This window comes from Seriola aureovittata, chromosome 21, assembly GCF_021018895.1.
Source record: "Seriola aureovittata isolate HTS-2021-v1 ecotype China chromosome 21, ASM2101889v1, whole genome shotgun sequence".
NCBI lineage: Eukaryota > Metazoa > Chordata > Actinopteri > Carangiformes > Carangidae > Seriola > Seriola aureovittata.
Window position 1 is genome coordinate 22295042 of NC_079384.1, and position 17399 is coordinate 22312440.

The 17399-nt window shown below is 39.7% G+C and overlaps 1 protein-coding gene across 1 annotated transcript in view; it reads right to left on the reverse strand.

The window, feature by feature from the left end:
• adgra1a (adhesion G protein-coupled receptor A1a) overlaps positions 1 to 17399 on the reverse strand; it is a 20222-nt gene continuing 2823 nt past the window's right edge. The window contains exons 3-7 of the mRNA XM_056366917.1: positions 13577 to 13704; positions 9522 to 9645; positions 6342 to 6493; positions 4507 to 4602; positions 1 to 4418 (exon numbers count right to left, since the gene is read on the reverse strand). Of these exons, the coding sequence (XP_056222892.1) occupies positions 2927 to 4418; positions 4507 to 4602; positions 6342 to 6493; positions 9522 to 9645; positions 13577 to 13704 (1992 nt within the window). The 3' untranslated portion in view covers positions 1 to 2926. The remainder of the gene's footprint in view (positions 4419 to 4506; positions 4603 to 6341; positions 6494 to 9521; positions 9646 to 13576; positions 13705 to 17399) is intronic.

Sequence of the window (17399 nt, forward strand, 5' to 3'; positions counted from 1 at the left end):
CAGTGTCTCACAGTATATCTTTATTTCTGGTGCAGACAACACACAGTGCTCATATACTCGCTTTGTCTTACAAGGTGTCCACTTGTTTCTTTACACTGTTGAAAATATATAATATATATATAATAGATGTGACAAATCAAGAATGCCACATTAAAATGGTCTCATGTTTTTGACAGCATCATTCATTTCAACACTAACAGGTGATACCTGTCCCTGACCTGGGAAGACGCTTAAAGCTGTCCCAACACTGGGGCACAACAACACATCACATGTTCACAGTCATCATCAGCAGCCTGAAGGCTAGTGTCACAAACTGGGATATGGTGACATATAAGTGAACTTTTTGTGTTTGACCTACAATATATAACAGTGATATGACTCATCCCTCCATAAATGTAATACTAGATTCCATATGAAGGCCTGATTATGGCCTAAAAGTAGTATAAAATGTAAGTATAAATTTAACTGAGTGAAATTCCAAATATGCCGCTAAATACCATGAACCTGAGAGGTTCAAAAAGAAGGCTCAGAAAAGCACAATTTAATGTGAAGAATTTGAATTAAGTAAGTCTAACAATCTAAACCATGATTAAGACTGATAAAATAATAAACCATTGAATAAATCAAGCCATTTCCCTCACTTCTTCCATAACTGTATTTCCATGGCATTACATTTGTGTTTCATCCCTTTTTTTCAAGAAAAATTATGTATGTATGTATTTTTATGTACATATATTTATTATGTGTGTGTAAAATATATATATATATATATATATATATATGTGGAGAGAGTGGGGATGACATGCAGCAAAGGACCCAGACTGTTGTGGAAAGGACTCGGCCTTGTCAATGATACCTCCTACACCAGGTTAGCTATAAATAGGATTACTGACCACAGAATGGATTTTTGTTTGCTCAAATTTATTCTCACTACAAAATATAATTTATGATCTTTGCTAAAAATGTCTCAGTATGTGCTCATGTAACTTTATTTTGTGGGACTACTCTTTCTGTGATCAAGGATTGGGTTATGTTTTACAGGTTGAAGCTGTTGTATAAAGCTAAATGAGCACTAATGTGATCGGCCTAATTCAGTTTGGTTTAAGAACTGCTTGTTCGTGACTTAAAAGTAATAGTTCAACATTTTGGGAAATGTTCTTAGTCACTGTCTTTTTGAGAATATAAGAAGATTAATCATGCCTTTGTATTACGTACAGATCTGGGGAAACAATCAGCCTTTAATTTGTGACAAAAATGTAAAAATTACAGTTTGTGGGTTTAGGGGGTGTTACATGATGCGACTACTTTTTGAGCCAGGCTTGCTGTTTTCCCATTTCCGGTCATTATACTAAGGTAGGTTAATCACCTACTGAAGCTAGATCTGCACAAACATGAGAGTCACATCAATTTTCTCATTTCCCACTATATCAAACTATTTCTATAAAACAAGACTTGAGACATGAGGGGTAGGTCGAATCAATTCACAATACAGAAGACTGGGACCTAAAGAGAAGCCGGAGCTGATACACTGAACATAGGAATTACTGTAGGACCATGTCAAGTTGGGATAACTTTGAAGGGCACTGTTCAGCGTTCTGCTCACAGGAGAGGACACTCTCATGTCTGGGTTACATTGATTAGGCCTGAGGTGAAAGTAAATCTGAAAGCTAACCTGACAAAGGATACATTGTCATGGTAACTTTATCTAGAGACTTATAGACTTATTTAACTACTTTATGAAACTGAAATTTAGCCTGATTTATTGACATAGGCCTGGCTTAACTCGTAAATCTGGAGAACACATATGGAAGTTTCTGGAACAACTTCAAAGAGTTGCTGAAAATCTTTTAAAAACCTGAGTTCAAGTTTGTATGATACTACAAACAATGTTGAGAATGAGTTGTGTGTAGTTTCTCATCACAGTGAAAACTGGCACATAGACTGGCACTGGACAAAGTTTGTGCTTTGTAGCACATTGCACTTTTCTTTTGAATTATCATCTCACAAAGTGAGGGTTACTATGGTACATATAGTGCAATATTTGTCAGACAAGAGTCTATTTGACTCTATTTGGCAGCATACATAAAGTGTCTCCATAGAAAATCTTCAGACTTCATAAATATTTTATCAAGATATTCATAAATGTAAAATTCTGCAAGTGTGGATCCATAATAACAAATACATATAGCACCAACACACCACATCTCTATGTACCTACCCATGCACTGTTGCACACATAAAAAACACACATGCTCACACTAATTAAAATCATACATGTAACTCATATTTAAAATTATATTGTGTCTAACAATGCTGTTTGAAACATAACATGAACAAATATAGATCTTTTTAAAAGAGATCAATCCAACTTAAAGGTGCAATCAGTGATACGTCGTCTTTGCATAATACTGGATTGGATCAGGTGTAATTATCTTTAGGCCTATTCACATCTTATTCCCCACAGGGCAGTTTCAGATTGGGTCCAAACAGGTGAAGATCTCTACCCAAAAAGCCAAGTGAGGAAATTTCTATGTTCCATCCCAATAGAAATGTTTAAAACTCCAGTTCCTTGGTCAAGGGTAGAGGAAGGAGTAGAGGTCTTAACAGGTCCATGTAGTTCCTAACTCAGATGAGCTGATCCCTACTGAATCACTGTGGCCCTCGCGAGCCAGACAATACTGACTGCAACTTTAAACTGCATGGAGCAGAAAATTAATTCAACATTAATTTAACTGTTCTTGAAGATTCCTCATAAAAACACACAATTTGTAACACACAAATATAACTTTGTTATAAAGGGTTCTGAAATGTTAAATAAAGGCCCCACTGAAAGTTCAACCTGTAATTTAAGGGCAAAGTTGAAGGCAGTGAGGCCCAAACACTTATGGAGTGGCTGTAAGGTCTCACACGTACAAGCATAAGAAAATTATACAGTGGTTTCATTTCTCCAAGGGCCAGTTCGTATGTTTCTTGTGGCATCTGAACCAAACAGGCCATCCTCCTGCAGGCTCCTGTTTCGGCTGATGGCGCCTCGTAGGCTGACAGTGGCGTGCTGCCGAGGCAGAGTATTTCTGGGGAAACCTTTCTGCTCCACCTCTTCGCAGTGATTATCCTTTTCTTTGTCTGTTGTCTTTGACATGCAGCTGTAAGCATCTTGCTGATACTGCAAGGCGAAGGGATCGGGTTTCTCACAGCAGCTTGTGGTGGAAGAATGATCAGCTGAGCTGTACATGTGCCACTGGCAGGCGTGGATCCCATGAGAAGGCAGGAGGAGGCTGTGACAGGAACTGATGCTGTCATGCATGTTGTGTGCATGGCTGTGGCAGGAAGTCATTATGTCTTGTACACTGTGGCAGGAGGTCTGGCGTTGTAAGCTCTGGCAGGAAACCAGCTGTTTATCCAAGTGAGGACTGAGGCAGGGAAGCTGGAGGTCTGGGTGTGGGCTGTTGGAAACCAGTGGTGAGCCTTCAAGATGGTGTGCAGCATGAGGGCTGTCTAGGTGTGAGCTGTGCACACTGCCATCCATACTGGTGGAAGCCATGTGAGAACGGTAGTCCTGGAGGCATGGGCGTGGGCGGTTGAAGGAGCGTGACTTTGTTCTGTCAGTAAGGCAGCTCTGCAGGGGCAGAACAGGATAAGGAAGTTCGTCAGGAAGTGACTGTGGATGTGGTGAGGGCATTGGCTCACTGAGAGGTGAGATGGGGGTTGTAGTGACAGGACTCATCACAGCCACACAGCATGGACCTGTGTGGTTGGGTGTGGGGCTTTGGGGAGGTGCCGTCATTTTATGGTAAGAAGTCTGCACAAGGTGAGGAGAGAGCAGCGGCTGCTTGCCTGAGCATGGGGAGTTTAGGTGGCAGTGAGGCTGATGGAGCCCCTGCCTTTGGCTCTTTCCACCTCCATTGCCATCCTCTGTCTTGGACTTAGTGGGGCAACAAGCCCACCAGCTATGCCACACATCATCACGTTTGGCACAGTGTTGGATGAGAAGAAAGAGTCCCAGAGTGACACAAAAAGCCCCATAGAGGCAGCTGAATATCATATCCAGGAAATGCCCCAGTGATACTGCCAATCCCCCGAAAGCCCAGGTAGCCAGGAACAGAAAGAGGGTGAAGGCTGTGGCCCGAAGCTGAGATTTAAATGAGTGCTCATTGGCCAGCACTGATACACCAGTAGCAAATGGTGGGCAGTCCCCAGCAGGTCCAGAAGTTCCACCAGTGTCTGTGTGGCAGTGATGGTTTGAATCGCTGGATGACAACTGCTGCTGCTCCTCACTGAGAATTTGCAGCTCATACTTCCTCTCTGGGTGGCATTTGAGCTGGATGTAGGTGCACAAGAGGTACACAGACATGACTAAGACCAGAAGAGTCATGGGAGCATAGAAACCTCCCAGACTTGGTTCCCATGCCATCCAGCAACTGAAAAAGACACAGAGACATAAAAATAAATTTATTTTATTTAACCATGAAAGCAGTGAATGTATGCTCAAATATAATGAGTACTTACTACAAAGCATCATCCCTGCTGCCATAGTTATCCATACCAAATGCTGCTGTGACTCCAACAATTATGAGAGGGATTCCATCACTAACAAGATAAAATCTGCAAAAAAGTGAAAAATATCAAGTACAAATGGTGGTTTGGGAATTTTGCAGGGTAACAAGTGAGACATAAGAAAATCTAACTGAATCAAAGGTTAGTAGCTCATCAAATTAAACTACTCTATAATTTACTCTCCAATTTGTGGTTAAGGCAGTTAAGGCAGTTACATGCTGTCAGTGGGTTGGGGCACCCCACTGATTCAGACTGAAATATACAGTGGCTTCAGAAAAAATTCAGACCCCTTCACTTAACTGTGTTGTAGATTTCATTTCAAATAGATAAAAAGTTTCCTTCAAGGACCTCTCTGTATTTGGCTTCATTCTTCCTTCCCTCAGTTTTGACCATCTCTCTGTCCCTGCTGTGGAAAAGCCCTCCACAGCATGATGCTGCTCCCACCATGCTGGTGCCAGGTGATGAGCAGTGTCTGGTGTTCACCAGATGTTTGTAGTCCTGCCCAGAGAGTTCAGTTTTTGAGAGCATGAGGAAAGAGATTTTCTCTGAGACAGAGTCCTTTAAATGCTGTTTGACAAATTGCAACAGGCTGCTATATGCCTTTTACTCACAGTGGGTTCTCTCTATCCACTCTACTGTAAAGGTCTGATTGATGGAGTGCTGCTGAGATAGTCGTCCTTCCAGTAGGTTCTCCGTTTCTTTAGAGTGACCATTGGTTCTTGGTCACCCCCTTGATCAAGGCCTTTCTTTCCTGGTTACTCAGTTTGACTTGACGGCCAACTCTAGGAAGAGTCCTGGTGGTTCGAAACTTCCATTTCACAGTTATAGAGGCAACTGTGCTCCTGGGAGCTGATCTATGCCTCACCACAATTTTATCACAGAGTTTGACAGAGAGTTCCTTGGACTTCATCGCCTTGTTTTTGTCCTGACAAAAAGTGTGAATTGTGGGACTTTATATACACTGGTGTGAACCTTTTTAAACTATATCCAATCAATTTGCCGCAGGTGGACTTCAAGTTCTAGATACATCTAAAGGATCAATAAAGTCAACGGGAAGCACCTGACCACAGTTTGGAGCCACAACAAAGGGTCTGAACACTGTAAATGAGAGATTTCAGTTCTTGATTTTTAATGTTTAATAAATTTCATGTAGTCATTATGGGTTATTGAGTGTAGGCTCATGGGCAATTTATCAACTTAAAATTAAATCTACAAACAATAAAATGAAGGCACACTGTATAAAGTGGAGCTTGATTCACTGGGACATGAGGCATCAGCTACAAACAATATGTGATATAAAATTCTCTTGTATGTAATTAAATAACTTAGTTGTAAGATTTGTTAAATTTCACATTTTTCTCAGTCATTTAACATTGATTGCCTTCACAGCTTTTCACACTGTCATAGTGCACTGAGATTTGTCAGTTGATGCTGAAAGGGTAAGAGCAAGTAGGAGTTTTTCCAGGTCTGCACTTCTAAAAGGACTACGAAGATGAATTGAATCAGTTGGCTTAACACTCCATCATTTGCCTTGTGAAAATCAGCAAGAGAGAAAGATGTCTAAGGACACTACCATCAATGCTATAATCCTTTCTTTGCGATACAGTTAGATATCTTTTAAGCTGTCTTTCATCAGGCTCTCCTTTCATTTTTGAAAAGCAGGTTACTGCTTGTTGACAGAACACAGAGAACCAGTTACGATTAATTTACACTGTATTGTTTAGTGATTTAATCAGAACAATGTGCTTTTGTGTGAATTAACATCTGCTTACCATCTTATGGCTTACCTGAGGATGGTTGGTTTGGTGCGAGTCTGGGCCAGCCCATTCCTGTCCTGGGCCCGAAGTGGGTCTTTGGACACATCTTTACAGATGTTCCTAGCAGCAAACGTCAGCCACATCATGGTAGACAAAGAAGCATAGTGGAGCACAATGCCGACCTAATACAGAAAAAGATCCAAAGGGACATTATTAAAAGCAACACATGAATGTGAGATAGATGGGTTATCACCATGCCACAAATTGTGCCCTCTCCTATTACTTTTGAATCATGCTGCGAACTGAATAGAAATAGAAATGCATTACAATATGTCCACTGAACCAACTTTGCTTTGCTTTATCAAATTCTTTTTGCACTGGTCCACTGATCTATACGGATATTGTGATAACATTTAAACCACTTTGTTTAGAATACAGTAAAACTGTACAGATACAGAATCTCATGAGAAACTTGTGTGTTTTTGTGTGATGCATGGTGGTTCTGCACAGCCACATAGGCCTATGGTACAGTGCTCATACAAAGCATTCACTTCTTCTTAAAAATATTGATTCAGAATTTCTGGCTCACTCACAGTGAGGCTCTAAGCATGACTGTGGTTCGTTTCTTTTTCATGGGTGAAATATTGGATGAATTATTATAAATTTGGTAAAGCCATGCATGTTCCCCACAACTTGGTTTATGACAAAATACCTGCAAAACTAATATCTACCAATTAACAGATGCTAGAATAATAACACGCTAAATTCTGTTGTTTCTGTTTGCCATGTTCAGCTAACAATATTGTTCAAAATACTCCAGCAACAGCCTTTCTCACTGCGGACGTTGATTTGTAGTAGGAAAAACACATGTGTAACAATGTTATTAAAGTTCTAGTTCACTGATTAGGTTTGCATTATATCTTTGTTAGGTCGAGGTAATTTATGTCTCGAGTTCATGAATATACTGTAGTTTTAGCATGTATCTGCTTGTGTATAATTCTGCCGTTCTACATCTGTTTGCACTGGCTCTGACAGTTCATCCTTGTTGCTATTTTTTTTACAGAGGAAGCTCATTTGTTCCTCAGGTATAAGGGTTAAACCAGGAGATGGTTAGCTTAGTTCAGCATACGTGTAAAAAAGTGTGGTTTGTTAATTAATGACTTTTGGTGGTGTTGGTGAGGCTAGCTGTTGTATGGAGCCACCATGTGGACTCAATTTACCACAATTCTGCTCTTATCACATTCCTGGGTGACCTCTGCCCAGAGACTCAGGATTTACATTATGCCATTGGTATAGCAACCCAGGGACCTGTGATGTAATTTTATTAATAAAGCTGGTGGTCACACTAACTTTGATCTTTCTCTGCCGTGCCATGGCACCTGAACAGTCAGCTTTTTGAAATAATGGTGGACCTGGCCAGAGATGTATCTGTACATGTTCACAAAAACACTTCTTCCACAGTGTCTTTGTGTAACCTCAGCACTCATCATTTGTTCACAGATTTTATCCACACTCTCTTTTTTTTACTAATGCAAATCCTCTCTATGCATGTACAAACTTGAATTTCTCCTGCAGATTTTTTATTTATGTTATGTTTATAAAAGTTATTATTTATGTTTACAAAGTTACAAAGGTTTACAACTACAAACTTCACAATTATTTGTGAACATCACTTTACAAGCTCAAAGTCCTTTAGACCCTCAATTGAGGCCATACTGTAGCAGCTGTCCTTCAGCATATGAGCTAATTTAACTAGTTAAAAGGAAGACTTCATTACAATTAAACCTGCTAAACATCTGCACACGTATTCACAAAGAATCTTAAGACTAAAAGTGGCTCCTAACTTGCTGATTTAGGAGAAACTTCTAACACAAACCGTATCATACAGATGCATTTGGAGAATGCACTAATTTTGTAAACAGCACCTAAACAGCACCATTATTATTCAATTTGTATTTGTTTATTTCTCAGTGTTTTTTTTTATTATTAATGAGGTATGTTCCATGAAAATTGACGTCACCTATAGCAACGGAGTTGCACTCTTAGCTCTGGAGTTTTCACTTTTCATTAGTAAAAGTTGGTCTCAGCAGCTTTGTGAAGAGGACTTTTAGTGTGACTACAGGCCTAGTATTTTAGCATTGCGATAGTGAGTATAAGGAAGCGTAGCCTCGGTAAGTGGTATGGGTTGGAACACTATGGAAATGATTCCAGTCAGATAATCTTTGAGGTAGGAGGAAAGCTTATTTATTTCAAGTCTTGTTAAACAGGTGTGGCCTGGCTGTCGGTGTATTTGTTTGGTGTGAAATCAAGCATAAAGCACATAACAGGAACATGAAATATAATGAAATGGCCCTTTAAACATAAATCCAACAATAGAAATTGCTGTTAATTATAATGTGTGTTAAATACGCCACTATTCAGCGCATTGGCCTAATATTAACATGAACAACTGCTGATACATTTAAGCTAGTTACAAGGTCATTAAGCTAGCAATCCGTCAGCAAGCATGATAAAAGTACAACAGAGCAGGTTAGCGAGTCTAATGCATATCCTTCATGCGAGTATTGTCCCTCGGCAAGTTTCACCGTCACAACTGCATGGAAAGACTCTTCTAATCAAATACGGCTCCGCTCGTTAACTACGGTACCGCTTGTTAACTGCTGCACTCTGTATGATGGGCGGGGCTGTATGTCGGGAGTGAGGGAAAGAGGAAGAGCCTGTATGCTTGATAAGGGGCAAAAGTGGTAGGCTTTTGTACAGTGAGCTGCTGCTAGCATTTAGCTCAAAGCAACACATTGCCTAAAAACAGCCTCAGCCACAGCATGACTTACTGAAGATTCAGTGTAAAAACTTCTAAACAGCCAATGTGGCTGAATACCTTACATAGATACTGCACTGCTTATTTGAACCAGAGGAAATTTTGCACCAAACGGACAGTTAATAATGTGAATCAACCCATGCAAATTTAAGCTGAATGATTAACCAAATCTCTAACACTGTCCTTCATTGGATGCTATTTGATGAAACTCAATACCTCACTTGTCAAATCAGGTGGCACCTTGTTTGAGGCCCATTTGTCAGTGACCTCACGACTAACAGGAACTGCCTGACCAACAACTTAGCAGGCCTCCAGCTCTCTCAGGACCATCACATTTTGCAGGCAACATAAAAATATCACCAAACTAATCAAGTAGGAAAAAAAAAACTTACAATCTGACACACAAAAGGTAGGTTGATCTGATTGATGCCCCCGGCAAAAACTCCAAATGTTAGTCCTGTGTGGAAGAGGAAGTTGAGGAGTGTGTGCCAGCCATTCCTGCTGATGCGGATCACACTGCAAACAATGAACAGAGTTAAAAGTTACGACATGAATAAAGTGAATGAATATAGTAGTATACACAATTTTTTTTATTTTAAAGCTCCCCCTAAACGTCTCAGGGAGGCTTTCAATGGAGCTTGTGTCCTTTTCAGGGGAGCCAAGCGTCAGGGTTAAGCCTCACGCCATCAAAGCTACTCTCTTATCAAGCTATTCAAATAATAAGATCGCAGGTTATGGAGCTCATTTTCAAGCAAGCGCTTCACCCTAAGTAACGTAATATGCCTATATCGATTATCTGCACACATTAAGTATTTTATATTTTTATACGAACCCTATCAGAATTTGGAATTCTTTCATATTTACATAATGTCTAACTATGTTTTATCAGTAGCTACCATGGAAGTCGAACATTGCTCGTGGACTGCCATTTTGAAGACTTGAGTTCGTAATTTGGTGTCGCCATCTTGGTTTTTGAAACCACAGAAATGTATTTGGATGAGAAGGCATAGCTGAGGAGGAGTGAGGGCTAGAACTGACATGTTATGTACTTTATCCTGATATCAGGCAGGTCGCCGTGTGGTACAGTTGGTCAATCACATGCCCTATGCATACCCTGCTCATTCTATTTTTCCCTAAATGGGGCCATAATTTATTTATATATTAAAAAATAAATAAATTAGTGTAAATTTAAACATTCACATGTTTCAATCAATAAGAAAACATACTTTTAGATGTATGTTGCATTAAGAATTTGCAAATGGAAATTTATCATTAATATATATTGTCACAATATACAATTCATCACATAGATATTTCATCATGTTTAAGTTTTATTGTGGTATTTCACGCATGTTATACTTTTATCTTCTTATATATTTAAAGTGACATACAGTATATGTGATAATTATCACCCTATATGAACATATATTGCACATCATTCTTACATAGGGTTATTTGTCATATATGTTACATTTTTGTATGAGCAATTGTCCCCATTTGCCCATCTTGTGGAAAGTTCATCAGTAAGTGATTCAATAGTAGGGTACTGGCAATGCGCCAGACTTCAGCTGACATATGGCCCACATGTTTTCAATAGTGTTTGGATTCTGTAATCAGATATCGAGATCCCTTCATTTATCGACTGCAATGCTACAATTCCTCGCAATAGATCCTCCTCATTTCAGCTCAGGCTCATCAGTCCTTAATGATACATGTTTTCTGGTGGTGCATTCCCTGATCATTGCAGTTTTTTGTTTTTTGGAGTGGGGTGGGTGCGGTGGGGGGACAACGATTTGTTAGCACCGATCTCCTTCATTGTACTGTTAAAAGATATATTCATCCTGTTAATTATAGAGACGGCATCCGTAAACGTTTCTTACATCGCCTGACATTAGTGCTATTTTGTAATAAGATCTCATACATATAAGTCATACGGTTAGTCATACATATGACATATGGCAGTGGTCCTACTCTGGTCATCACTCATGTAAATTCAACTGGTGGTGGATGTCCCTGGCATACTTAATACACTCTGTAAAATCATCATTCTTTTATATGTTTTAGTTTTGGTCGGCCCGGCACATCACGTTACAAGACCACTATCATCATCATGGTCATCTTTGCCTCAGCATGTTCTATGCCACACATGCATAACTCTGTTCTCAGTTCAGCCACCATTGTCGGACCTTAATGTTACTTTTGCATTTTATTTAAGTTAGTCTCACTGATCTAATTTCTGTTCGGACTTATGACCTTTCTATTTCAGTTTGATCCTCGCTGAACTTTTACTACATCATTGTCTTCGTCTTTTCTCACCTTAATTTCTTTAGAGTTAGACTTTATATTTCTTTAACCATTTTATTTAAGTGACATACTGACCTTAATTTCTAACAAGCTCATGTAATTTAATTTATGATTTTCATCTCTGTCTTGTCTCGTTTTTCATATTGCATATTTTGAATTTGTCTAGCATCCTACCACATCTTCAATTTTCAATTCGTTCTAGAATGCTGCCTGCCATAATTTCAGGCCTATAGCAACGTCATCTTCAGTTAATGCTAACGTGACCTCTTCCATGAATTATCTTTATGATTGAACCATTACATACTCCTTTCAGCATGCATTTCTCTGCGTAACTTTTTTGTTACCTAATTTACCAGATGTCCTCTGCTGCAGTAAGGTAAGTATAGATTTATCTCACTGGTCTGTCATTCTTCCTTTTGCTTTCTTTTTGGGGGGTTCCCTAAATTTTGCACAGCCTCACCCACTTATGTCATATTTCTCTCTTTTCCTCTCTTAGCACATGGCAATAAAAAGCAAAGTCTTTTCTGATTGAAATGAAGCTTAGCACAAGTTCTATCAGGAAGACTATCTATATTCTCCCACATGCACATACAGTAGGCCTATGTCTACTCATCGAACAAGTGATCGAAAGAGAGAAAGAGAGATTGATTTGTGTATTAGAGCGCTAAAGTTAAGACACAACACCACAATAAAACTCTGATTAGCCTCCTACCACATGCATTTCAAAGACCAACCAACAGGCCTTAAAAACAACAACAGCAGCTAAATAACAGCCTACAATATACTCTTACATACTATGTTGAAAATCCCAGAGAAACGTGCAGTAAAAATCGTCATTAGGTAACAGATTCCCTCATTTAGCATCATCATCATCATGAGAACAGTTGCTTCACTAACTACCAAATAAAGTAATTACAATATGCAACAGCAAGACCAAACCAAGCTGCTACAATAAACAATCAAAAAACCTCATGAGACAATAAAATGAAATAGTATTCCAACCTATTTGAAGTTCATTCTGCATCTGAACATTAACTGAACTCTTGCACAACGGCCTCTGCATCAATTCCAATATCATGATGGATGTTCATCAGTGCTCCACATCAGCAGTGTCAACACTGGGCATCAAAGCACCATATACTCCTCCTTTTATCTCCTGCTCTCCTCTTCAATCTCACTCATAACGTTAGTGGATGCAGCCACAAAATAAGACAGGATCTCCTGTTGTCACTATTTTATTTTCAAGTTGTTAAAACAAACAAAATTATTTTAAAAAATGTAAGCACAGTGCAAACAGACTTATGGTGCCACTGTTGGGGGGGCTATGAAAAAAACACCATGAGACGGGATTTTAACTTTTCAACAAAATTGTTCCAAATTAATCAGGAATGTGCACTTGCACGTTTTTTATTGGCACACGCAATGTTTTGGGAGGATGTTGGACTGTGTTGTGGCAAAGGTTTAATCAGTTCAGTAAAGAAGCTGATTAAGACCAGTTTTTTTTTTTCAGATTTTTACCATTTTATGCTGATGACACTAAAAAACCCACAGATATTTTGATTTAGATTTAAACATTTTATTGCTCACCTTTCACATCAAATCCACTGAGTACCGAGAAAACAAGTAGGCCTACTAGAATTTTGTTGGGAGGCGGAGGCAGCACGAAATTTGACGGAGGCAGCCGCCTCGCAATTCTCTATGCAGGAAAAACCCTGTATTAGAGACACTATGAAACTATCTGACTACTGAACTTAGACACACAAAGTCTTTAAAAAGTCTTTGTGACAGCTTTTGGAAATGTCTGACAAAGCTTCATATCTATACTGTTATATTCCTGTTTTTTCTTATTGATTTTATTGTTTTTACTTCCGTTAAGACAAGTGCTATATAAATAAAGCCTATTGTTACGACTATTATTATTAACGTGTCTGTCTGGAAAGTTGCAAAATATGTCAGATGTAAGCCCCAGCAATTCCACCATTGTAGAGGGAGTCTGAGATACTTTGAGGCAATAGAGCCATATACTGAGACCTTTACATCCACCAATAACTCTTTCAACATATATACTGTATGGACACGTGACTATTGTATTAAGATAGACTTGAAAAATGTGAAACAATCCTTAAACAAATGTTCTTCTCACCTGTGGTGAACAATATAGGTCATGATGGAGACAAGCAGACAGAGCAGCATGACTGCAGTGCAGGCATACACCACTGGATGCAGGTAATCCCCAGGGTATGGTGGGAATGACAACACTCTCTTCAAATCCTGCAAATGACACAAGTTTACAAAGAGAACAATGCAGAATATAATGTGTCTTATAAAGTCATTGCTTAAAATGATTTATTAGAATGGAGAACAAAAATCACCCTGACACACAGAGATATTATGCTGTTATTCAATGAAAAAACAATTCTTTAACAACTGCTTCAGTCTTGCCAAAAGCTATAACAAAGGTGGTCCTGCACTGATCTAAGCTAGTTCAGGACTTTGTCAGGAGTATATTGGTGCATTTTTCTGCTTACTTTATTCAAGGAACAGTTTGAACATTTTGGGAAATATGCTTTGTTTTCTTTCTGATAATGAGATAAGATAGATACTGTATATGTGTTAAATTTGTAGGTGGAATCAGAATGCGGTTAGCCAAGCTTGGCATTAAAACTAAAAGCCCCCCCCCCCCCCCCCCCCCCCCCCCCCCCCTTTTAGTGCTGCTAACCTAGCACTTTCCATAATTCAGAAACACACCTACAAAAACATCAAAAGCTCACTGATTAACAAGTTGTATTCTGTTTGTTTTTTCTTTACGAACATCATTTCATCCATGCATCCATCATCTGTGCAGCATGTCACCACATGTTCTGGTATGTACAATGTTTACAATGGTAACAAATGTGGTCATGGGTGTAAAGTAAAAGTAAAGTAAAACCCATTGACCCATAGTGTATTTTTGTGGTCCTACGTTTTACTTACAGTGATTGTGTGTTGGTCTTCCATAATGTGGGTGACCTACCACCTTGCTGCTTTGGGTTCTCTAGTCTAGACCACAATACTAACTTTTTCTCAACAAGGGCCTGGTGACCACATATGAGCCATGTTCAGAAATTGAAATGAACAGTTTAGAACAGTAACAATGAAAAATGAAAGAAAGTAATCACGTTTCCTCTCTGCTGCACGATCAGTATTCATAGCATCCAGCCTCACTCATGCTAGTCAGAATGACTGCATGAAGCCTGGAGACTAGCTGCTGGATGTTAGACTGCGCTGCATGTTTCCAAAACCCTGCATAATTACGCAAGCCTCTTTCAGTATGAGTGCATCAATGAAATCTCCTGACATGGCACCCAGGGTCACTGGAAAAATAATCGAAGCTAAGTCATGCTCCTCTTCCTCGCTCCAGGCCTTCGCTTGTGGCAGCCTTCCTCTCTGTCCCTCCCATTTCACATCCAATTCCATAGTATTTAGCATGTTGAAAATTTGGGTAAAAATTAGGCGCCACCTCAGTTGGCTCACTCTCCCTCAGACAGCTCCTATTTGTAATAAAGACACTTGATCTGTTGTATGCAAATGGTAAGAATGAAAGTGGAGGTCTAGTTCTGCTTGTGAACCATAGATGGTGCAACCCCAGTCACATCCCAGTGAAGGAGAAGATCTGCTGTCGGGATATTGAACTGTTGGCAGTTGGTCTTAGATTGTACTATGTACTGAGGGAGTTCTCACACATCGTCACCATTGTTGTTTACATTCAACCACGAGCAGATCCTGCAGTCGCATGTGACGTCATTCACGAGACTGTTGCGAGAGTACAGACCTAGCACCCTGATGCATTCTTTGCAATATCGGGGGATTTGAGCTGAGATAAATGAGATAAATGACTACAGACCGTTGGCCCTCACATTACACATCATGAAGACCCTGGAGCGGCCGCTTCTCCACCTTCTGAGGCCACAGGTTGAACATGCACCAGACCCCATACAGTTCGCCTACAAACAACATATTGGAGTGGATGATGCCATCCTTTACATGCTCCACTGGCCCATTCTTACTTGGATGAGCCAGATAGTTACATGAGGATTATGTTCTTTGATTTCTCAAGTGCATTTAAAACCATCCAAACCCCCATTCTTAAAGACAAGCTGGAAGGGATTGGGATTGATCCCTGCTTCACGTCCTGGATTGTGGGATACCTGACAAGACGACCACAGTACGTCAGGCTGGGTAACTGTGATGAGCAGCACTGGGGCTCCACAGGGATCTGTTCTGGCTCCGTTCCTGTTCACCCTGTATACGGCAGACTTTAAATACAACTCTGAGTCCTGTCACATCCAGAAATACTCAGACAGCTATTGTGGGGTGTATCACGAATGGGCAGGAAGAGGAGTACAGGGATCTGACAATGGCCTTCAGTGAATGGAGCGACAAGAACTGCCTCATTCTGAACACCTCCAAGACCAAGGAGATGGTCATGGAATGTACGTCTAGGCCCAACCTTCAGCCAGTCAACATCCGAGGGAAGGACATTGAGGTGGTGCACACTTATAGATACCTAGGTGTGAACCTGGACAGTAAACTGGACTGGTCCCTGGACACGGATGCCATCTACCTGAAGGGGCAGAGCCAGCTCTTTTTCCTCAGGAGGCTCAGGTCCTTTGACGTCTGCAGTGAAATGCTGCACATGTTTTATCAGTCAGTGGTGGCCAGTGTACTTTTTTATGCTGCAATCTGCTGGGGCAGCAGCATGTCTGACATGAACACAAGGAGACTGGACAAGCTGGTAAAAAAGGCTGGGTCTGTGCTTGGCAGGAGTTTGGACTCACTCAGGACTGCTGTGGAGAGACCCATGCAATGTAAGATGGAGGTCATCTTGGACAATACCAACCATCCTCTCTACAACATTCTGGCGGCAGCTATAGGTGCAGCAAACATCTCATCTCACTGCACCGCAGAACAGGGAAGTTCAGGAGATCCTTTATTCCCATTGCCATCAGGCTATACAACTCCAAGGCATGTGAACTAATCTAATTATTATTGTTTATGTATTATTAACTGTTTTATTAATTATTATTATTATTATTATTATCAACCACGAGCAATAGGATAAATAAAGTATCTATCTATCTATGATGTCATGCCATAGCCATCCCTTCAACTGCTGCTGGTTAAAGTCCCTATTATTACATGAGTACTCAGTACTCATTACTACATTATTACATGAGTACTCAGTACTCATTACTACATTATTACATGAGTGCTCAGAAGTCATTACTATATTAATACATGACTACTCAGTAGTTACTACTACATCATTACATGAATACTCAGTAGTTATTTTGACATTATTAAAGTACTCAGTAGTCATATAGTAGTTATTACTACATTACTCACATTTACTCAGTAGTCATCAATACATTATTACTACATTATTAAATGTGTGCTCAGTAGTCATCACTAAATTGTTACATGAGTTCTCACTAGTCATTATTACACTATTACTACATTATTACATGAGTACTCAGTAGTCATATAGTAGTTATTACTACATTATTAAATGAGTACTCAGTAGTCATCAATACATTATTAAATGTGTACTCAGTGATCATCACCGTCATTATTACACTATCATTACATTATTACATTAGTACTCTGAAGTAATTACTATATTATTTCTACATTACTGCATGGGTACTCAGTAATTATTACATCATGACTACATTATTACATGAGTACTCAGTAGTAATTACCACATTATTACAAAAGTACTCATTAGTACTCAGATCTGTCAATAGATACAGACAGACAGACATGCAGACAAACCCGCCAAAGTACTCAAAACCGCCTCTGTGGTAGTTCCTGCTACAGTAGGTGTCTCCTGGACCATGATGACACACACACATGGTGAAAACAATAACAGCCGTATGTTGTCGCAGCTAGTAATCAGCATTATTCCAAAAAGTGTTTAAGTATTC